At 42.6% G+C, this 24,156-nt stretch overlaps 1 protein-coding gene across 6 annotated transcripts in view; it reads right to left on the bottom strand.

Moving 5' to 3' along the window:
- Positions 1–2,204: 2,204 nt before the first annotated feature.
- Positions 2,205–24,156, bottom strand: part of IL1RL1 (interleukin 1 receptor like 1) — a 42,209-nt gene continuing 20,257 nt past the window's right edge. For 2 of the 6 annotated variants that reach the window (XM_027554770.1, XM_027554765.1), the window contains exons 2-12: positions 21,580–21,636; positions 21,137–21,306; positions 19,826–20,036; positions 18,047–18,221; positions 17,791–17,953; positions 16,301–16,369; positions 13,820–13,961; positions 13,583–13,740; positions 8,919–9,065; positions 7,471–7,638; positions 2,205–3,080 (exon numbers count right to left, since the gene is read on the bottom strand). In XM_027554770.1, the coding sequence (XP_027410571.1) occupies positions 2,695–3,080; positions 7,471–7,638; positions 8,919–9,065; positions 13,583–13,740; positions 13,820–13,961; positions 16,301–16,369; positions 17,791–17,953; positions 18,047–18,221; positions 19,826–20,036; positions 21,137–21,197 (1,680 nt within the window). In that variant the 5' untranslated portion in view covers positions 21,198–21,306; positions 21,580–21,636 and the 3' untranslated portion in view covers positions 2,205–2,694. Of the gene's footprint in view, positions 3,081–7,470; positions 7,639–8,918; positions 9,066–13,582; positions 13,741–13,819; positions 13,962–16,300; positions 16,370–17,790; positions 17,954–18,046; positions 18,222–19,825; positions 20,037–21,136; positions 21,307–21,579; positions 21,637–22,203; positions 22,311–24,156 lie in introns of all 6 variants that reach the window. The other 4 variants (XM_027554771.1, XM_027554766.1, XM_027554768.1 and 1 more) reach the window with 3 other exon arrangements.

The raw sequence follows: 24,156 nt of genomic DNA, 5'->3' as shown, positions 1-24,156 counted from the left end.
AGCATGTGTCTTGAGAAAGATTAAGATCTGAGAAAATCTTGTAGTCTGCAATTAGGAATAAAAACTGGACTCAGAGTGGACTCTGCACCTCAGTTCAATAGAGGCTGCAGATCTGCTGACCCATTGCACCAGATTTCATGTTCTGTCTTCATCCTCATCGCTTGCTACCAGACCATCAGTGCAACAGATTGCAATTCTATATACTAAAAATGGAAATTTGGAAAATGAACTTTGCTAGAAAGATACCACTCACAAAAACATTTAAAAAATCAAATACCAAAGGATATTTTTTTTTCAAAGATATGCAAGATATCTACTATGAAATATATAAAATACTGCTAGGAGACAGGAAATACCCCAGTGAATGGGGGGCTAGACCCATGTCTATGAATGGGAGACTCATTGTTAAGATATCTACTCTCCACAAACTACAGAATTTATAGAGTCTGTATATTCAGTCATAGGAGGAGTTTTCAAAAAAACTGAAACACATTCTAAAAATCATATGAAAATGCAAACCATCTAGAATAGTCAGGACAATCTCACAGAACAGAGAGGAATCAAACCAACTTGAAGGTTTACAAGGCAATAGTAATCTTGGTAGTGTGATATTAACATGAGCATATACGTGGAAAATAAAAGAACAGATCCATACATATATAGTCTGGGCTTCCCTTGTGGTTCAGCTGGTTAAGAGTCTACCTGCAATGGGGGAGACCTGGGTTTGATCCCTGGGTTGGAAAGATCCCCTGGAGAAGGGAAAGCCTACCCACTCCAGTATTCTGGCCCGGAGAATTCCATGGACTTGTATAGTCCATGGGGTCACAAAGAGTCAGACATGACTGAGCAACTTTCACTTTTACATATATAGTCTATAGCTATTTAACCAAGATACCATGTCAGTTCAGTAGGGAATGAAAAGTATTTCACAAATGTTGCTGAAGTAATTGGGTATCCCTATGGGGGGATATTTCTACATACAAATATTAACTTACAATAGACCATAGACTTAAACATAAAAGCTGGAATCATATACAGTTCATAACAGTACATAAGACAAATTCTCCATGACCTTGGGATAAGCCAAAAAAAAAAAATTTAGGACACAGAAAATGAACACATGTTATCCATGTAACAAAAATTGATAAGTTGGGCATAATCAAAATTTTAAATGTCTGCTAATCAATAGGTGATTTTAAAAATGAATAGGTAAACCTGGAAAAATTCTTACTTTACTTCTCTCTGAAAAGGAACTGCCCCTCCCAAAGAGACTAGTAAGGTGAGAATTATCAGCAGACATCTGAAACTTTGATGACATCCAATTTTTCAGTTTCTTTTATTATGGAGCTAGGGAAGAGATTATTTTCAATTCCCTGTTATGATAGCCCGTGTATTTGCTATAGAAAGATTCCAGATTTGGCTTTATGCTTTCAAGTAGTTAATGCAAAGAAGGAAATAAAATCAGTTCCAAAATATCCTGTGTTCACGAATCAGAAAAGCCTCTGTCCTTCCAGGTGGTAGTGAATCTGGAGAGAATTCACTCTTCAGAGCACTGGTCCCCAACTCTGTTGGCACCAAGGACTGGTTTCATGAAAAACAGTTTTTCCATGGCCGGGGGTGGGGGGTGGGGGGTGGGGGGGATGGTTTAGGATGATTCAAGCGCATTGCATTTCTCGTGCACTTTATTTCTATTATTATTACATCAGCTCCACCACAGAGCATCAGGCATTAGATCCCAGAGATTGGGGACCTCTGCTTAAGAGGACATAGAATGAAATCCACATTGCAAGAACATGTCTTAACAAGTTGTCACTATTTCATGAACTCTTACTCTGGTCTAAATACTTCTATTTCTCATTTGATTAGCACAGAAATACAAGGAGTTTTGGTATGATTATTCTCATTTCTTTCATATGAAATAAATTTTAGAATCAAAACCAACAAATATAATGACAACTGGATAATTGAGTAAGGTACACCAACAAAATCGGCAATATTGAGATGATAAAAATTAAGCATCTGGTTGAATAAACTTGAACATGTTCTGGCAGAGTGAGGAAGATTTAATACCAGTGTTCCGCTAGAGATGATCTGAGTATTCTTTAAGATTACATGAAAATTTAATTCTAAAACTTTCAAAATATGTTCAAATTATGTAATATAGACAAGGGATAAAGAGACAGAGAATGAGAGAGTGAGAGAGAGGAAGAGTATAGCTGCTGCTGCTGCTAAGTCACTTCACGACCCCATAGACTGCAGCCCACCAAGCTCCCCCGTCCCTGGGATTCTCCAGACAAGAACACTGGAGTGGGTTGCCATTTCCTTCTCCAATGCATGAAAGTGAAAGGAGAAAGTGAAGTCGCCCAGTCGTGCCCGACTCTAGCGACCCCATGGGCTGCAGCCCACCAGGCTCCTGTAGCTAGAAGATGCTAAACCACAATGGAGAAGGACTAGCCAAGGGAGATGGAATGTGAGGTTAAGAGTCAGGGAGCTTGAGGCTGAAAATCCCTGGGCATTTTACATGCACCCGGAATCAGGGAAACGGAAGTAAAGTTAGAGCAAGAAGCCTGAGGTCTGAAATCCCTCCGCTATAGTCCTATTTCTGGAGCTCAGTGTCTGGTACAGCAGCGTGACCCAGTTAGGAGAAATACGGCTCCACAACACGGGATGCATTCGCCATCAAAGCAACCACTGCTACCCCTGGGCACTCAAGGATGCCAAGCTTGGAGTTTTCCTGGGGAGTCGGCTTGGCACCTGTGGCATGTGGTACCTTACGTGTTTCCAGAACTTGGAATTCAGGGACCGCTTGTTGGCCACGTGGTCCTCCCTCCACTTGATGGTCCCCTGCACTTTGATGAGATGCTTAAGGGAGTCCTGGAGCTCCTCAAACTGCAGGCCGCCAGGCGGGCACAGAGCCTCCATTTCAATGAGGATGGCCTTGGAGTCCTGCTGAATGAGGGCGCTGTGCAAGGCGATCTCCCGCTCATAGGTGAACTCCTTGCTGTGCACGATCTCGGGAGTGAGGATGAAGAGGTGCCGCCTGCTCATCCTGATGCTGCTTTCCACTGCGCTGGCTACATCTAGTGATAAAAGACACGGCGGAGGAGGTAAGAACCCGCACACAGCTGTCACCGCGCGAGTGCCAAGCCCTCTCCTCTCCCAGGCAGAGCAGTCGAGAGTTCTTTAGATCAAGGGGAGCCTACAGTTACATAGCAGGAGACTTGGAATTCAGGTTCATTGTCCACACGTTGCGGCTTCCCTGGTAGCCCAACCTGTGAAGAACCCGTCTGCAATTCGGGAGACCTCGGTTCAATCCTGATTCGGGAAGATCTCCTGGAGAAGGGAACAACTACCCACTCCAGTATTCTTGCCTGGAGAATTCCATGGACAGAGGAATTATCTACACATTATCTTCCTAGAATATTAGTTTACATACTGCAAAAGGACTTAGAATTGTTAAAATTTTTAAAATTTTAATTGGAGGAAAATTGCTTTATAATGTTGTGTTAGTTTCTGCTGTACAACATGAATCACCCATCAGTTCAGTTCAGTCGCTCAGTCGTGTCCGACTCTGTGACCCCATGAATCACAGCACGCCAGGCCTCCCTGTCCATCACCATCTCCCAGAGTTCACTCAGACTCATGTCCATCGAGTTGGTGATGCCATCCGGCCATCTCATCCTCTGTCGTCCCCTTCTCCTCTTGCCCCCAATCCCTCCCAGCATCAGAGTCTTTTCCAATGAGTCAACTCTTCGCATGAGGTGGCCAAAGTACTGGAGTTTCAGCTTTAGCATCATTCCTTCCAAAGAAATCCCAGGGCTGATCTCCTTCAGAATGGACTGGTTGGATCTCCTTGCAGTCCAAGGGACTCTCAAGAGTCTTCTCCAACACCACAGTTCAAAAGCATCAATTCTTCGGTGCTCAGCTTTCTTCACAGTCCTACTCTCACATCCATACATGACCACTGGAAAAACCATAGCCTTGACTAGACAGACCTTTGTTGGCAAAGTAATGTCTCTGCTTTTCAATATTCTATCTAGGTTGGTCATAACTTTTCTTCCAAGGAGTAAGCATCTTTTAATTTCATGGCTGCAGTCACCATCTGCAGTGATTTTGGAGCCCCAAAAAATAAAGTCTGACACTGTTTCCACTGTTTCCCCATCTATTTCCCATGAAGTGATGGGACCAGATGCCATGATCTTCGTTTTCTGAATGTTGAGCTTTAAGCCAACTTTCTCACTCTCCTCTTTCACTTTCATCAAAAGGCTTTTTAGTTCCTCTTCACTTTCTGCCATAAGGGTGGTGTCATCTGCATATCTGAGCCATTAGTATACACATATCCCGTCTGTCTTGACTTACCTGGTGGCTCAGACGGTAAAGCGTCTGCCTACAATGTGGAGACCTGGGTTTGATTCCTGGGTGGGGAAGATCCTCTGGAGAAGGAAATGGCATCCCACTCCAGTACTCTTGCCTGGAAAATCCCATGGGAGGAGCCTGGTAGGCTACAGTCCATGGGGTCACTAAGAGTCAGACACAACTGAGTAACTTTACCTCACTTACTTTATCCATCTTGAGCTTCCCTCCCACCCCTGCTTCATCCCACTCTCTAGGTCATCACAGGGCACCCAACTGAGTCCCCCGTGCTGTGTACAGCAGCTTCCCACCAGCGACCTATTTTATACATTGTAATGTATATACTTCCGTGCTACTCTCACTCTGACTTAGAATTTTAACTCTCTTGTTAAAGAGCGCAAACTCAGGAACCTTTGCTTCTCTGAACTGACTCAAGTCTCTAGGAAGTCTTGGATCCACTTTGCTCACCCCCCCCCCAACCCCCAGTAGTCTCTTTTTTAGAAGCTAATTTGATTGAAACTAGGAAAATTTTAAGGAAGATGAGATCCGTTTGTCAAGTCACTGTTTATGGACCATCAACTCTACGGTGATTTCCCTTAACTTCTGGGTGGACTGAAAACATGTAAAACATGCAGCTGTCAAAGCAAGAGGGAAGAGAGTGATGAAGGAAGCACATCCATGAAAAAAAAAAAAAAAAGTCCAGAGATTCTTAGAGAGCAGGGGCCAAAGACTGCCAGTCCACAGGGTTGGAAGCAGGAAATCAGTGTCGAATGGTGCCAGCCAGAGCCCTTGTGTCAGTAGATCCTAACAGAAATCTCAGAATACTTGAAAGCATGGAGAAGAGAGAGTTTAATGAAAGGACAGCTTATAAAAGATGTGGGCGGAGCCAAGGGAAATCAATGAGAGATGCTCAGACCTCCACAACTGGTAACATCAGAGAGTGACAGTCACCCTCCAGGTGTGAAGGGTGGGAACCATTATAGAGCCCAAGCTGTGTACCTGGAGGACCAGCCAACAGCAGCCAGTGCTCAGCAGGGAGAAGCACAGCTACCTAGGCTACCCCACCCAGAGGGGACCAGGGATACACCCTGCCCTCTGAGCCCCTGCCTGTGCCTCCTGTTGGCCCAGCCTGGTGTGAAGCAGATGATGCCTTCCATAAAGATCAGTCATCAGGCCACTGGATGGAGTAGGGGGTGCAGAGTGGGCTTGAAAGAGCCGATGGCGGGTAACCGTCATGAGAAGAAATGCACTGCATGGCCCAGTTATGAAATCATTCTAAGGGAAAAGTGAATTTTGGTGTTGGTTTTTAATTTATTTTAGTTGAGGTGAGATCAGAGGACATGGACTTCCCAGGTGGTGCTAGTGGTAAAGAATCTGCCTGCCAATGCAGGAAACAGAGACGTGGGTTCCATCCCTGGTCAGGAAGATCCCCTGGAGAAGGGAACGGCAACCCACTCCAGTATTCTTGCCTGGAGAATTCCATGGACAGAGGAGCCTGGAGGGCTACAGTCCATGGGGTCCACAAATAGCCAATGGGGAGAGCTGGAGGAAGAAGGGCACCTCGGGAGAGATGTGGGTTACATCCTCCTGAATTGTATACTCTACAGTTCTCACAAGCTGGTACTAGGCCATTAACAGTACCTGAATATTTCAGGATGAATCAGATTCACCTGTGATGTGTTCATTTCTTTTTAAAAATTTTTATTTATTTACTTCAATTGGAGGCTAATTACTTTACGATATTGTGGTGGGTTTTGCCATACATCGACATGGATCAGCCATGGGTGTATCCACCATGTGTCCCCCATTCTGAACCCCACTCCCACCTCCCTCCCTCTCCGTTCCCTCTGGGTTGTCCCAGTGCACTGGCTTTGGGTGCCCTGTTTCATGCATCGAACTTGGACTGGTGATCTAGTTCACATATGGCAATATACATGTTTCAGTGCTGTTCTCTCAAATCATCCCACCCTCGCCTTCTCCCACAGAGTCCAAAAGTCTGTTCTTTAGATCAGTGTCTCTTTTGCTGTCTCGCATATAGGCATTTGAATCCCTTTTTGGTAGGAATGCCAGTTGAAACTCACAGTCTATGAAACATACCCTGCCTGGTTCATGTTCCAAATGCTTCCTGGTCCCTGAGGAATTCAAAAAGCATTAGAAGGAGGGTTTCCAAAGTGTCTTCGTTCAGGACCCTGTCCACCTGGGGGTAGCTACAGGAAAGAGGAAATTAACACATCCCCTCCCTGAGGCTGGCCATTCTAAATAAAGTGGTATTCCTTGCCTCCGCCCCCCCACCCCCCGCAAAAAAAGAGGGTCCCTAAGGTAGTACTTGACATAAATATGGAGAGAAAGAAGAAACACTACTGAAATGCTAGAGTTGTGACCCAGCTGTCAAAAGCACGTGAAATTGACAAGGAGTATTAAGAAACAGAAGACAATTCTATCTGTTCTTGTGAGGACATACATTTGCAAATGTTTCTCCAGTGTCAGGAAAATTATAAAAACTTTGAGTCCTTTCAAATATGTTAGCCAGTGCCTCTGGATAGCAGAATGTAATTCTTTGGATGTTAAGTCTTCTTTCAGATCTAGACAGACTTCAGAGATGTCAGTTCTCCTAGTGGCGGACCTGGGCAGGTGGATGTGCTCAGTTGCTCAGTCATGTCCAACTCTTTGTGACCCCAAGAACTGTAGCCCACCAGGCTCCTCTGTCCATGGGATTTCCCAGGCAAGAATACTGGAGTGGGCTGCCTTTCCCTCTTTCAGGGGATCTTCCCGACTCAGATCGAACTTGTGTCTCCTGTATCTCCTGCATTGGCAGGTAGACTCTTTACCACTGCGCCACCAGGGAAGCCCAAAGTAGGGGCTGGGCCCTGCCAGATCCACAAACAAGGATGTCTTACCCTGTCTTCATATCACTGCCACTCCTGTGAAGACCTCAGGATCAGAGTGGTGATGGGGAGAGGAGAAGAAAAGAAGAAGTACTTCCTTCTTCTGGAGAAATATTTAAAAGTTCTGGTCCTAAGACCTGGAATAATGATTGCAACTCCTGATCCAAGAGCTCATCACTTAGCTTTCTGAGGAATGAGAGTTTCTGTCCCTGATGGTTGTGGATAAGTTTACCTTGTCCAGGAAGCAGGTCTCTCCCATAGATGCATAAGTTGTAACCACATTTATTTTCAAGAACGTCGGGCAGAATCTGGTGAACAAAGTACTCCACAGAGCTGGCCCCCTCTGGACTGTTTTTGCAGCTTCGTGGATAGATCACATAAGCATCATAGATCTTCCCATCTGAACATGAGAGCAAGGAACACAACATTATTAACTGGTCCTTAAAAAATTCTCATTTTACTCTTGATAGACATTTCTCGGGGAGAGTTTTAGGATTATTGGTGAATATACCACAGCCTCTCAAATACTCTAGAATCTGGAGAGGATGACAACAATCTACCATCCCCAAAATGTCGTCAGAAAGTGACTTCCCAGGTGGCACAGTGGTAAAGGATAAACCTGCCAATGGAGGAGACGCAAGAGACTCGGGTTCGGTCCCTGGATTGGGAAGACGCCCTGGAGCAGGAAGTGACAATTCACTCCAGTATTTTTCCCTGGGAAATCCCATGGACAGTGGAGCCTGGCAGGCTACAGTCCATGGGGTCACAAAGAGTCAGACACGACTCAGCACACTCAGTCATCAGGAAACCAGTCTTAGTCCCACATTCTCCTTTTTACTGTCTTAGACTTGAACTGAGTTCAAGCTGAACTTGAACAGAGTTCAGGTTGTTCAGACTGAACACAGACAAGTGCCTGACCAGTTTAGTTCAAACCATATTGTCCTGTTTGATTAATAATATATTAATAAGTATTTATAGTCACAGATAAGGGATTTTTTTGCTGTGCCAGGCAAATCTAAGTTTTAGTTTTTCTTTTCCCCATGGGGAAGTGAAAATGCTAAAAGGTAGTTCATGGTGGCAAGGGAGGAGAAATGTTTAAGGGGTCTGAATTTCTCACAAATCAAACAATTAGCTCTAGTTGAGTGACTCTATGGAAAATCTAAATTTTATCTGCCTCCAAATGAAAGAATGGTGTTCATATTTAGCAGGTATAACTGCTTCCTTTCATGTGTATACATATGTAGGGAGGTAAGACTCTTTATGGAACAGGGTTTCTGGTAAAAATACACCTACAATCTGATGGACCTTTCTAACATGTTCACCTCTGGAAAAGAACAATTTTGTAAATGTTTGACTTCCGTAAAGTTTTACCAGTACATATTTCCCCAAATGCCCTTTCTGGGCTGGGAGCAGATTCTGTTATTGAGGAATTAGTAAGAACAGCAGTTCTACTGGGGAGAAAATTGGGGCTGTTTAGGTGAATTTCAGAACCATAAGGAATGACCAGACAGGATGAAGAGTGTCCTCTGAGTACTCACAAAGATTTATTGATAATACGCTAATAATAAGCAAAAGAAAATCTAAGTTTAGTAGCATAACTATTAAGAGATTATTAGATACGCAAACAACAGCCATTATAGAACATTTTCCATTAAAGAAAATTTGAAACTTGCCACTTACCATTCCTAGTTTTGGAAGGTCTAACTATGTCTCTCCAGAACAGAATAATCTCAATCCAGAACACTTTTAGAATTATCACCAAGGCATTGATTAGTAATAATAATAGGGTAAATCCTGCAAGCATGTAGTAGGTACTTTGTTGATCCACTATTCAAAAGATGGGGGAGGAGAAACATGATTATTATTATTTCTAAAACAGGAGAAAATAAAAACACACGTGGGTACTGGCATCCATTGGGAGGACAAGAGATTCACACAAGGACTGCCTACATGGAATTCTCATGGCTGTTTCAAGAATCAGTAAATTAATGGTTATTGAGCTTCCATTCTGTGCAAGGCACCAGGCTAGGCATTGTAGGGGATTTTCAAAGCATAAGAGATACAGCTGTTGTTCTCGCTCAGTCATGTCTGACTCTACGCCCCCATGGACTGCAGCATGCCAGGCTTGTCTGTCCTTCCCCATCTCCTGGAGTTTGCTCAAACTCATGTCCATTGAATCAGTGATCCCACCCAGCCATCTCATCCTCTGTCGTCCCCTTCTTCTCCTGCCTTCAGTCTTCCCCAGCATCAGGGTCTTTTCAATATAAAACATGTAGAGACACGTGTAAACTTAGCTAAGACAGAAAGTGAAAGACTCAGTTTTAGCTAACAGAGGTTTTAGGAAGGCGTGCCCACAGTCTACTGGACTAGCAGTTGGAGACTTCCTGCAGAATGAGGTCCCTGGAGGTCTCCAAGTAAGACTCGGAGAGTTTCAAAGGAAGAAATGCATTCCTGGCATGCAAGGATGCTGTGATTCCAAGGGCAGAGATGGGAGTGTGTTTTCTGAGGAAGACAGATAATCTAATTCGGGGAATTGCTGGAATACATGATTGGAAAGCTGGATCCAGGCCTAGGTTCTGATCAGACTGGAGCGTCCAGCAAAAGCATTTTGTCTCTATTCTGGTTGTGGGAACCACTGAAGAGTGTTGAGTGGTTCCTTAACAATAAAGGTGGTTTTCAAGCAAGATTAGTCTGATGGTATGGAAGTTTTGTTTCCGTGGCCAATAGATCCTCGGAGTAGAATGAGAGGGAAGTTTCTGCAGTATGGGAGGGGCCAGATCCGTGTAATAAGGAGAAAAGAGTGGACAAGCTTGGCATTGGTGGCATTAGGGAGAAATAATCAGCAGGTCTTAGAGACTTACCACATCTGGGGTTGGTGAAAGCAACGGGAGAAACAAGAACTTTGTAACTCTCTAATGAGTGTTTGATAAAGTCAAATTACTGGGTTTTAGGTCCTAAATCGGAGAAGGCAATGGCACCCCACTCCAGTACTTTTGCCTGGAAAATCCCATGGATGGAGGAGCCTGGTGGGCTGTAGTCCATGGGTCGCTAGAGTCCGACACAACTGAGCGACTTCACTTTCACTTTTCGCTTTCCTGCATTGGAGAAGGAAATGGCAACCCACTCCAGTGTTCTTGCTTGGAGAATCCCAGGGACGGGGAAGCCTGGTGGGCTGCCGTCTATGGGGTTGCACAGAGTCGGACAGGACTGAAGCGACTTAGCAGCAGTAGCAGCAGCGGCAGGTCCTAAACACATCATTATTTCCCTTTTGTTGAACATTTTTTAGCCACTGCTGCACTTTTACCCTTACTCGTTGCTTCACAACATATATATGCAAGACGGTCCCCATCTGGACTGTATCAGATACATACAAACTGAATGTAAGGACTGTGCTCATCAATAGTAATTTTGGCTGTTGTAAGTCTACTTCTCTCTTTAAAATAGTTAACCATCCTATCTTACAAATAGTCCCACTTAAAGATAAATTTGAGGAGACTCAAATGAGATTTGGCTGGATAATTCCCTTTTCATTTGCATCTGATCTCAAGACATAGGCTCCCAGTTTTGCAAAGAAAATCACTGGTCCAGATTTGCAAACTCCTTCATTAGTTCATCAGCTCCCTGACTATCTAGCAGTATGAAATCAAGAATTACCAAGGTGGGGAATTCCCTGACACTCCAGTGGCTAGGACTCTGCATGTCCACTTCAGGGGGCACAGGTTTGATTCCTGGTCAGGGAATTAAGATCCCACATGCCTAATGGCACAATCAAATAAAAAAAATTTTTTTAATAAAAAAAAATGTAAAAATAATGACCAAAGTGAGCTGATTCAAAACTGAAAATTGGCCGTGGGCCTGGTGTCTGTGTTGTCATCAGTTTAAATGATAAATATTCCCTAAGTAAATTTTTTCAACATGATTCCTCTCCAGGTCACTTTTTCTAAAAATAATATTTGGACAAGCGCCGGGAATTCCAATTTCTTGCACAATATTTATACATGTGACTGGTTTACAAGCAGAGAGAAGTTAATTGAAGACATTTAGAGAAGTTGAAGTTCAGTATCTTCCTAAATGTTACTTTACAAATGCATAAATAATCCTTAAATGTGATGCCTAACACTGAATATTTTCCGTAAGTGTTTATAAACAGGAAAAGCTGTGTCTGAATCGTGGCTCGTAAAACTGCACAATTAGTCAACCTCTCTTTGTTTCAATTTCCTCATTTATAAAAGTAGACAATAGTAATAATAACTGCATTATGGATTTTTGATAAAACAAATGAAAAATTGTATGAAAAATAATGACTGGTCCTCATATTTAGAGAACAATGAATAAATGTTTATTATTAGTAGTATTCCCTGATGGGTCAGACAGTAAAAAATCTGCTTGCAATGTAGGAAACCTGGATCGATCCCTGGATTGAGAAGATCCCCTGGAGAAGGGAATGGCAACCCACTCCAGGATTCTTGCCTGGAGAATGCTATGGACAAAGGAGCCTGGCGGGCTACAGTCCTTGGGGTCACAAAGAGTTGGACACAACTGAATGCACGCATTATTATTATTAATAGTAGTAGTATCAAATGTTGAATATTTAATCATATGGGGACATAGGCTTTTTAAGTTTTCATTTTTAAAATTCAGGACAGTGTGTAATTTCTTTTACTGTATGATTAGAAACAAAGGAATTGATTATGACCATTAAAAGCAGTTGCAACAATTTTTGTTTAATTTACACGGTTGTTGAGACAGTATAATCGTGTTGATTTGAAGAAAAGCAGGTGAAAGTCAGCATATAAAGATGAATTAGAAGAAACAAAATCACATGTATGCAGAACATGAGAACAATTCCAGCTGGGAGCTCTGTGATGACCTAGAGGGGTGGGATGGGGGCGGGGATGGGAGAGAGATCCAAGGTGGGAGATATATGTATGCACATAGCTGATTCACTTGGTCGAACAGCAGAAACGAACACAAAAAAAGCAATTACATTCCAATCAAAAAAAAAAAAAAAGAAAGAAAACAATTCCAATACACAGGAACCTAGAGAACATTCATAAAACGACAATGTGAGCACAGACAGCAGTGGGATAAGGACACCGTGGCAGAGTTGGGGTCGGGTGGCTTTCCCGTTCCTGTGGGGTCTTCTGTGCCCACCAACACCACAAATGTCAGCATAAAATGACATCTCATCAGGGTCAACACATCCTGAGATGACATGGATATATATATGTATATATAACTAGCAGAATCCTGACAACCCATGGAGCATGATAGCATTTAAAATCATCTGCAGTAGTCATGGCTCCATTGTTTTACAAAAACTTACAAATCAGTGGTTCATGTTGAATTCAAACAAGAAAAATCCCAAGGACCACTTCAGGCAAAGACTAAATAACCCTATCAAATTAGTTAAATTTTCCCATCTCTCCCAATCAAGTTGTGCTGCTGTGGGTTTATCCAAATTAATCTGGACTGTACCTCGCTTGGACTTCCCTGGTGTCTCAGATGGTAAAGAATCCACCTGCAATGCGGGAGACCTAGGTTCGGTCCCTGAGTTGGGAAGATCCCTTGGAGGAGGGCATGGCAACCCACTCTAGTGTTCTTGCCTGGAGAATTCCCATGGACAGAGGAGCCTGGCGGAGCTACAGTCCATGGGGTCACAAAGAGTCCGACACAACTGAGCGCCTAAGCACAGCACAGTACCCCACTTACCGGTATAAACTGAGAGTTGAACTCTCCCTGTGACTATATGACAAACACATTAAATAATTTCTACATCATCACACATGGAGTAACAAGAAAAGATATCAGAATTTTCCCTGCACCCTTTGTTACACTGGACTAAATGCTTCATCTAACCAGGGGAGTGTCTTTACTTGGATGTGCAAACAAGTGAGAGAATCAACAGGTGCTCAGGAAGGAAGTGTTTGTGAAACTATTTTTTGCTGCCATCATTGTGCACAGTCGTACACGGAGGGAGTGGAAGAAAGGTGCACTCACTCCCAGGGAGAAGGAGTGTGTCCTTACTGACTGGTTTAACGGTGTCTGTGTGTGCTGATCATAAAAAGCACGGTGCCAGTTCAATCGCTTCCTTTCTGTCTTGAATTCTGTCTCTCTACACAATATATATCTGTCTCTATATACAATGTGTATATGTGTAATGCCTACACCCAGGACAAATCTTTTCTCCTCCTGCCTTCTTCAATTTGTGAGATGGAGCATTTTGTTGTCTTGATGGATTTTCCTGCAACCGCACGCCAACACACTGTTCTCTAAGAATATGATTTCAGCTTACAGTTGATACAGCAAACCCAAGTGACTGGAGTCTCAGAAACACGCCTTACTTGGATTTTTCCTCCTTAGTGTTACAGTGTGCGTGATGAAGCCGTGGAAATTCATGGCCAGACAGTCGTACTTCGATGTCAAATCCTCTTCTTTTACATCCTCGATTTTTAAAACGGTGTATCGGCAAGTCAGCTCATCGCTAGGATTAAAAGGCAGTCTGTTACTTTCAGCGCTCACTGTACAGTTGCAAACCATGTGGGAAGGTAGGGGCTGCTTTAACTGCCATTTAAAAATACCTTTGCGTTTGCTCCTGCACCACTTGTATTCTCGTTTCACCAAAGTTCTTGACCTCACTTCCGTTCACCCGCCAGAAGGCCTCAGCCATGACCTGAGGGCCTTTCCCAAAGCAAGCCAAGCACGTTATGTTTATTGGTTTTCCTAGATAAGAAGGAAAGAAACTCATCCATAAAATTCTGTTCAAATGGGATTTAATTTAATGTGAAAAAAATTCACTGAACATCCTCTGTGTGCCACGAAAGAAAAGTGAAATTGTTACTCAGTCACATCTGACTCTTTTTGACCCCATGGACTGCAGCCTGCCAGGCTGCTCTGTCCAAGGAACTTTCCAGGCAAGAATACTGGAGTGAGCTGCCACTCCCTTCTCCAGGGATCTTCCTGACCCGGGAAGCCAGTCCTCATGTCCTGCACTGCAGGCAGATGCATGGCTATAAATGTATCCCCGTTTCCCTTCCTCATCGGCAGCACCTTCTTCTTTCTCTGCCCTCCCTTCGCCTCCTCCTCTCCTCTCCCAGCTTCTTCATTTCACTCACAGGTCAGGGTAAAGGTCAGCCCCCTCCCCCCTCTCCTTTCTCCCCTGCTCTGCAGCAGAAACTAAAGAGGTTTCACCAATGCCACATTATAATCTAAGATTTCCCTTTACTATACATTGAAATTTATTTTTTTTTAATTGGAGTATAGCTGTTTAAAAAAAAATGGGATATAGTTGTTTGGGGTTTCCCAGGTGGCTCAGTGGTAAAGAATCCTCCTGCCAATGCAGGAGACACAGGTTCGACCCCTGGGTTGGGAAGATCCCCTGGTAAAGGGAATGGCAACCCACTCCACTATTCTTGCCTAGGAGATCCCATGGACAGAGGAGCCTGGCGGGCTACAGTTCACGGGGTTGAAAAGAGTGGGACACGACTGAGCGACTGAGCACACAGAGTTGCTTTACAATGTTGTGTTCCTGCTGTGCAACAACACGGATCAGCTGTATGTACACACATATGCCCTCTCTGTCGGACATCCATCCCACCCCACTCCACCCCCCTCCATCCCAATCTTCTAGGTCGTCACAGAGCACCACGCTGAGCTCCCTTCCCTGTACAGCAGGTTCCCACTAGCCATCTGTCTCACACGGCAGTGTATATATGTCAGTCCCAATCTCCCAGTTCATTCCACCACTCCCACCATTTCCACACATCCATTCTGTACATCTGCGTCTCTATTCCTGCTCTGAAATAGGTTCACCTGCCCCATTTGTCTAGATTCCACATATATACATTAATATACAATATTTGTTTTTCTCTTTCTGACTTTTTTCACTCACTGTGGGGACTATTACTCAGCCATAAAAAGGAATGAAATTGGGTCATTTGCAATTTCTTTTTAATGGCTGTCTTCCACTCCTTTCTCATCCTACCAAATACCCCTCCTCTCCCTGTTATTACCTTTGTAGGTAAAACCATTTCACCTGACTCAGCTACAATTCCACGATTTCTAACTATTCCACCATTTCTAATCTTCTGACAAGAGCCTCTCTACTCTCCCTCCTGTTAATCTGAGACTTCCTCCTTCAGAGGAAAGACTTAAGGGCTGTTTCCTGCCTTAGGACAGTGCATTCAGCTGTCCCCTACTGAGTTCGTAATTCCTGGGTCAAGAATTAGGCATCCAGGGACTTCCCTGGTGGTCCAGTGGTTAAGAATTGTCCTTCCAATGCAGGGGGTGTGAGGTGAATCCCTGTTTGGGAAGCTAAAAGATCCCATATGCCTCACAGCCGTAAAGCCAAGATGTAAGACAGAAGCAATACTGTAACAAATTCAGGAAAGACTTTAAAAATACAAAAAAAAAACAAACAAGAGGCATCTGAAGAGAGAAAAGGAGTTTAGAGTCTCCCAGGAGATGACAACGGTATAAACACACAATTGGAACACAAGGTACTCTAGCGTTCTAATAGAAAGGTGGGGCTTCCCAGGTGCCTAGTGGTAAAGAACCTGCCTGCCAGTGCAGATGTAAGGGATGTGGGTTGCGAGTTGGATCCCTGGGTTGGGAAGATTCCCTGGAGGAAGCATGGCAACCCACTCCAGTATTCTTGCCTGGAAAATCCCATGGAGAGAGGAGCCTGGCAGGCTACAGTCCATAGCGTCGCAAAGAGTGGGACATGACTGCAGTGACTTAGCACACAGCACACACTGATCCGTCTAAGCCTAACCATCCATAAACATTAAGTGGGACAATATCTACCTCCTGGACAGAAGCAAGAGGGAAATGAGGCAGCACAGGTGAAAGTACCAAAAAACAAAAAGCAGAGCACAGTACAAATGTGAGTGCTGTATATGGTGGTGAGCACATATCCCTAATTTTAGAAAGTGCCCAAGGTGGGTGTTTGCAAGTATATCTCATTTAATCCTCAAGACCTACTATGGAGATAGCCTGACCCCTGGGTCACGTGGAAGGATTTTCCAGGCAAAAATTTTACAGTATTCTTATAGTTTTCTTACCAATTTCCACTTCCTTTATTTCGTTTTGTGGAGGCGCTTTAATTACAGGAGGCAAAGAAAAGCCCTTCTCTGAAATTAAAGACAAAGACAGAATTTCAATATTTGGAGAGCATTGAATAGTCATCAATACAAAGGTTGTATTTTCTTATTTCTAACCTATTTCACAGTGATATTTCTCAAATTTTTCGATAGTGATCCATGGCAAGAAATACACATGTATACACATACACCCCCCCCCCACACACACACACAAATGAAACCAAAACAGTCAAGCAATACCTTTCTGTTATTAGCTATGGTTTTTTCTATATATATATTTTCTCTTCTCTCTTTTTTATTGTTAAAACAAATACTATGCAAACCATTAAATGAATTGCATAATGTAGCAATTGCCAGAAAACCTCGATTCCATAGAATAGGCATAACGCTACAGGGAGGATTTCCAAAGACCCGTGAAAGTGATAAACACGTCAGTCTACACTTCTGCTCGCAACCTTCCACCTATGTGGCTTGCCATATCAGAAAGTCCAAATTCCTGCTTAGACATGGTAAAAATATTCTCAAAGTTTCTGTAAATAGAGAGAAGCCTATTTAATCTCTGATATAACTAACTGAATGAGAAGTTAGTTCTAATGGAGCACGCATGCATTCCTGTACCCCTTGATTCTCACTTATCTCAGAATGCTGTGATTAAGGACCTCCGTGGGGTTTGATGTTGAACACTGAGAGATGCGAGCACAAATGTGGTCCAGTGCTGCTCATTTTACAGGGGCGGAACCCTGGAAAACTCCAGACAAAACTCTTGTCCACTATGGTTCTGCCCAAAGAAATGTGCCAGGCATATAGGTTTCATCTATACCCACAGATCAAGCTGTGCTGAGGAGACCCCAGCTCTTTGTAGATCGGGCAGGTTTGATTGTGAGGCCTTCCCCCTGATGGATTTTTATAGAATGTAAGGTGAACTTAAAACTTAGAATTAAATGACCACCTAAGGTGGTAGATGATGATGAAAGCCTTGCAAATCAAGATTGAAAACCACCCAATAATATCTATGCATCTCTTTATAAAGTTTCTCATTATACTTCTAATCCAGTTAGTTATATCAGAGAGTAAATAGATCTTGCTCTATTTACAGAAACTCTGACAAGACATTGGGAGAAAGAGAGCTAATCTTGCTCTTCAAATAGTTGAGTTGCAGTTCAAAAAAAGTTAGGTGATTGCATTACCTTTGAAAAATTAAAACATAGAGGAGAGAGCAGATGTGGCTTTGGATTCATAGTGTAATTTCGCCCCCTCCCCCAAATGTCTTAAAACGTGATGGTGTATAATTTAGAAAATCTCCTTGCATCATATTAGAGGATGTGTAAGAAAAGGTGAGGCAGGAGGAAGCTCCAGGAGGAGGATAAAATACAGGCAAATCAACAAGAAGGACACGATTTCTCTCACTTTCTCTTTTTTCGATATTGCCCTTGTTACATTCAGTAGCTTACCAGTAACTGTGAATGATTTGGTTGCTGTTACAATATATTTGACTCCATATTCGTTGTGTATAAATTTACATGTATAATGACCAGTGTCCTTGTTGGTTGCATCGTCAATCAGCAAGAACGACTTGTGTACCAGGTACCTTGGTCCTTGGAGAACTTCACAGTTCTGAAATGAAAGGTTCCAGTCCACTTTTAGTAATTCTTTCTTACCTATTTTGATTGTGTATTTTCATCTATTTCCCGGCAAGTTTCTTTTTACCTTAAACCACTCAACAGGCTGTGTCCAATTGTAGCGGTTAATTGTAGGACAAAATATTAGGGAATTTTTTTCTGATCCAGATGTCGTTGAATATATCAGATAATCTGGAATATTGCAATCTGGTTGTTTTTCAAAAATGGTGACATTCACATATCCAGTCTTATTGGAGGTAGGACTATTAAAATAAAATAAGCAATTTTTAAAAAGTCACTTAGCATTATGCAATAATTTAATCCAACTCTAACTTTTACTTAATATTATTTAGCATTATGAAATGACTTAATCCAACTCTTAATCTGGCAAGAATACTGGAGTGGATTGCCATTTCCTTCTCTAGAGGATCTTCCCAACCCAGGGATCAAACCTGCGTCTCTTGCATTGGCTCGCAGGTTGTTTACCACTGAGCCTCCAGGGAAGCCTAATCCGACTCTAATTTTTACTTAATATTAGCATTAGCAGCAGCAGCATTATGAAATGACTTATTCTGACTCTAACTTTTACTGAATACTAACACTATGAAATAATTCAACTCTAGTGTTTCTTCCTAAAACAATTGATACACAGTAGTTCTTATTTTAAAATAGTCATTAAAATCTAAAGTTTTAATTGCTTTTTTGGTTACATTTTAAATAAAATATAACCCCTTGTAGCTGCTGTTCTGTTGCTCAGTCGTGTCCAGCTCTTTGCAATCCCATGGACTGTAGCCCATCAGATTCCTCTACCCATTGGGTCCTCCAGGCAAGAATGCTGGAGCAGGTTACCACTTCCTTCTCCAGCAGATCTTCCTGGATGAACCCACATCTCCTGTATTGGCAGGCAGATTCTTTACCACTGAGCCACCAGCGAAGCTTAAAGCATAACCTCTGCTGTAGCCTTAAAAAGGACTCCCTCACCATTTCTCTATATACTGTATGTGCTGTGACACCAACCCCTGATATAATAATGAAAATAATTAGTATCTATTAAGAGTTTTCTATATACCATTTATGGTGGTAATATTACCTCATTTTGTGCTCATAACAGGCTCTGAAGTGGGTTCTGTTATCATGTGTATTTGACAGATGAGGTAACAGTGAAGGAGAAGCAACTTAACAACAGCACACAGATAAGCAGTGAGGACCGTGGATTCAAAACTAGCACCATCTGACCTCAGAGCCCAGGCACCGAGCTAGAGCGATTTGCCTTTGGACATAGTTGGTCTCATAGCTTATATTTACCAAACAGGCACACAACATTTATGAGACAACATTTGTGACAACCGCATGTAGAGTAATGCACTCGGGCTTGCCCCTCAGGTGGAAGGCCCAGGTGACCACCCTTTTACATTCATCACAAGCCTAACCTTTTTATACTGGATTGTTCTTGTTTGGAACTCAAAGTGAGTGATTGCTCTCAGTTTCTCAGCCACTAGAACAACCTGGTCTTTTTCTAATTGGGCTATAAGTTAAGCCCTGCAATTATACATACAAATAGCTTACCAGGGACTTCCCTGGTGGGCCAGTGGTTAAGACTCTGTGAGTCCATTGCAGAGGGGCACATCCCTAACAGAGCTCAATCCCTGTTCGGGGAACTAAAATACTGCATGCTTTGCAGTGCCTCCAAGTAATAATGACAAATAGTTCACCACCACCTGAACTTCACCATGAAGACATTTCTAGAAGTGCTTTTTATTCAGATTACTTCATACATATGACTGTTCGAGAGGTCTAGAAAGGGAAGAGAAGTGAGGTAGCTCAGAATATCAGCTGTTAAAGATGAAGGAGCAGGCCTGGACAATACCGTCTGACAATGCATGTATAAAATCCCGAGTCGCTGACTTTGGCTGGGAGGAACTTGAGATGCTTCCCTGAGGCAACTATCCGATTTCCTCTCTGGGTAGAAATACTTTTGTTGGTCTTTGAGTAATACCAGTCCACAGGGTATGGATATTTTTCTTGTCTGGAACATGTCACAATTAAAGCCTCATTTTCCAGGCCCAAAAATGGTCTGCCTGCAAATTAAAAACAAACAAACAAACACATAAATTTCTTGAAGTGATCATATGAAAAGATTACGATTTTGGTATTCTAAATATCCCCTTCTAAGCTTCCCCAGCAGTATGGTGGTAAAGAACCTGCCTGCCAATGCAGGAGACTCAGGTTCCATCCCTGGATCAGGAAGATCCCCTGGAGTAGGAAATGGCAACTTGCTCCAATATTCTTGACTGGGAAATCTCTTGGACAGAGGAGCCTGGCAGGCTAGAATCTATGGGGTCGCAAAGAGTCGGACATGACTTAGTGATTAAACAATAGCAAGATTAAATTGAGAAAGCTGTCATACTTTGTGACACTTTGAGAAAGAATAAGTAAATCGTCTAAGCTCTTTTATGAAATATTCTAATGGGTACACTGGAGAAGGAAACGGCAATCCATTCCAGTATTCTTGCCTGGAAAAGTCCATGGACAGAGGAACCTGACAGGCTACAGTCCTCGGGCTTGCAGAGTTGGACACAACTGAGCGACTAACAATGGGTACGTACATTAGTGCTTTAACCTGGACCTTAATCTTCCACATTGCTCCAAAGAAATGCAGCCAAGTCCACCTACACAAAGCATGTTGTCGAGTCAACAAACGCTGCCCATACTTCTACGTGCAGGCATCATGTTACATTTTGATGTATTTGAATGCATTAAATCAAAATGATGCTGTATTTGTTATAAAAAATTTATCCCCATAAAGGGGACAAATGAAGAGCTGCTGATGAAGAATAACTCTAAGGACTTTCCTGGTGGCGCAGTGGATAAGAATCCCCCTGCTAAAGCAGAGGACACACGTTCAATCCCTGGTCTGGTAATATCCCACATGCTGCAGGGCAACCCACAATGGAGAGGAGCCCCTGGTCGCTGCAACTATAAAAAGCCTGTTTGCAGCAACAAGGACCCAGAACAAGCAAAAATAAATAATAAATGAATTTTTAAAAAAGAATAACTGTAGAACATAAATGAACTCTCCACATTGCCATTCAGTTAGAGCAATTGGATAGCAAGGCACATGTTCTTGGAATTACTTAATTAAAATTGTTTTAAATCTTAGTTCAAAAGCAATACTTACTAAACCTAGCTGATGTGGAAGGTATGAGAGCTGTTAGAATTACCGAGACCCAAAGTCTCATTCTGTTTCTCAAGTGAGAGCAGGTGCTGAGAACCGATTCTCAAGATGATTCAGGTCGAGTCTGAGACATCCAATGGCAAAGCTCCCACCTAGGAGATTGATGATATTCCCTAAGACAGATAGTTGCAAAGAACTGTCAGTATCTCTACCAAAAAAATGAATCATTCGAAATCACAAGCAAGCAATTATCCTCCAATTAAAAATAAATTAATTTAAAAACCAATTATTATCCAATTAAAAATAATTTTTAAAATTCTCAAGCAAAATATTTACAGCCATGATTTTGACTTGCTTAATACCCCTGCCCCCTGCAAGGAGGAGTCATCCTTAGCAGATCTTTAGTATATGAGCTAACTTCAGACACACATCATTGAATACTAGACCTTGGGGCCATGCAGACCTGATGTTGGCCGTCCTGTTTCACTGTCTCATGATTGAAGCTAAATTAAGAGGAAAGAAAATAAGTTTCTATTAAAAAAAAATCATAAAAGTCAAGTGACCCTAGACAACACAATATTATAAATGCTGACATAAAACCACAAACATCCACACAAGCTGGCAATTGGCTGTGCGTTCACATGACCCCCTTCTTCCCCCAAGAACACAGGCAAGCTCTCATCCCATATTTCCTAAGGATTATGAGAAAGAGATGGCTAAAACGGTCATCAAATTATTGCCCTAGACACCATTCCAAACCCTCAAAAACATGTCTCTCACCCTGTTTGTCCCCAAGATCCACCAAAGGCTTTCTAAGATGAGTTGAAGGTCTATGAAAAACAATTACATTTTTTTTCTTTCAACAAAAGGATAACAGCTATTTTTTTTTTCTTAAAGAGTTGAGGAAAGATGGAACCAATAAAGAAACCAACAAATATAGGATGACTACAATAACCCTTAATATATTTCCGGATAGCACATTTCCTCTACACATGAATTGTTGGTACTTTTCTCATTACATGTATGGAAACGTTTTTACTACGAACTTTAGTTAAGTAAAGGATGCTTACCCTAAGTGAAGGGCAGAAGGAAAGAACTTCAAGTCAGTGACTGAGCTGTGAAGATTTTCCAGTTCTTGTGGCTTCTTCCTTACCGACTCCCCACAAGCACAAATTCCCTCTTTTATTTGAAAGGGGAGATAAGAGACATCCTTCCACACACCCACTCCACCCACCCTAAAATTTCATCTTGAGCCAAAATCCATGACTCGTTCAAAAGTGCCGGTTTACTTATACCAAGAACTCTTGACCCTGATATATAAATATTTAAGGACAACAGAATAATCATTTGGAAGAAGTAATCAGATCTTATCCCGTTTTAGCATCAGTTACTCAAGCTAATGCTTGGTGTTTGTGGCTCCAATATTATTACAATTTGAGTTCCAAATGATCTGGAAATCCAGGAACCCTATGACTACCCATCCAGATACTCCTTGATACTTTATTTGACAGACTCTAGAGAGGAAGGCTCAGCAACTTTGGTGCTGAGAGAGTTTCGAAAGCAAATGGGGACAAGAGATAAAAAGTAAACAGACTCCAAGGGGTTTTGCAAATGTACTGTTTAAGATCCAGAACTAACATAGTCTCATCCAAACACGGATTCCAGATTCTCAGATTCAAGTCCCTACAGGGCTCTTAGACGGGAAAGGCAAGTTTTTCTAAGGAGTTCATAGAAACAGAGGGAAGTCATTAGACTGTCTAACAGGGAAACATGGAAAACTGTCAGCCTCAACTTTTGGGTTCCATGTCAAACAAATGTTAGCTGCAAATTTGCCTTTAGCTCCACATAGCCGGTGTAACTCAGTCATGAGTAAATTTGACTAACTTAAAACTCACCACATCCCAGAAGGATTCTGGGACTGATTCCAGACCAGCACAGTAATAAATAACCAAAGCTAAGCCTTCTCAGGAACTCACTGTATGTCACTTACTCTGGGGAGCGAGCTCCGCCCCTGGCAAAGGTCATGAGGAAGGAGGCTTGGCATACGCAAAGGCGGGATCAAGCCTCAGGAGTCTCCCTGGAAATTCTCGAGCAATCTACCCCCAAAACCAGAGTCTGCCTACTTTCTGCTTTGTGCTTTCACCTACACCTCTGACTTTACGGGGGGCTGTCCCCCACTACCTCTCTCTGAAAAAAGAGTTAGCTTACAGCTCCAGTTAATAATTCCTGGGTGTGACAGTGTTTCAACCTACAAACTCCCTTGGAAGTCCTCTAGCCTGCCTGAATAGGTTTTTTCGGCCACATGTGATTGCTCAGAGCCTCCAAACTGTGAGAGGCATGAGATGTTCTAAACTGTCTAAATACAGATTCCTTTGAGCAGTTAAAAGATTGATTAGAAATTGTATTGGTGAAGGGATTTTCACTTGTTGGGCCAATGTTTGCTGCTAAGTCTCCATATCCCTTACCTGCTGTGTCCCTGGCAGTGTATTGATTAATATAATTGGTGTAAATAGTAGCTTTAATGTTTGTAACCTGGGACCCTTGAATTAATTCTTTTTCTTGTTATAGCCCACCACACCTTTGCTCTGTAGGAATGCAACTTTATCTAATGCTTTTTGGAGGCTGGCGCCTGACTTTAGAATAATCACCTTTAGAGAAAAAGGCCTCCGGGCCAGAAGATGATGCAAATCACCTAAACTTTTGCATATGATAAGATTGCAGGAAGAAAGCCTGGCTTACTGCATGACTCTACCCCTTCCCCCATTATCCTCTATGCAGAACTTAAGGTATAAAAACTACTTTGGAAAATAAAGTGTGGGGCCTTGTTCACCGAAACTTGGTCTCACCATGTCGTTCTTTCTCTTACCTTCTGGCTGAATTATTCAGCCTCTTTTCTCCACTGAATTTCCTCACTGAGCTATCCTCATTCTATTACTCTTTATATCCTTAATTACGTTTAATTAAGCAATTGTTTCCTGATCCTCGCCGAGGCCGTCCCCGCTTCGAATTCCCTGGATCCACCG

Source organism: Bos indicus x Bos taurus, chromosome 11, assembly GCF_003369695.1.
Source record: "Bos indicus x Bos taurus breed Angus x Brahman F1 hybrid chromosome 11, Bos_hybrid_MaternalHap_v2.0, whole genome shotgun sequence".
NCBI classification, from domain to species: Eukaryota; Metazoa; Chordata; class Mammalia; order Artiodactyla; family Bovidae; genus Bos; species Bos indicus x Bos taurus.
The sequence above is the reverse complement of the archived record's forward strand: the minus strand, read 5'-3'. Positions and strand labels throughout refer to the sequence as shown.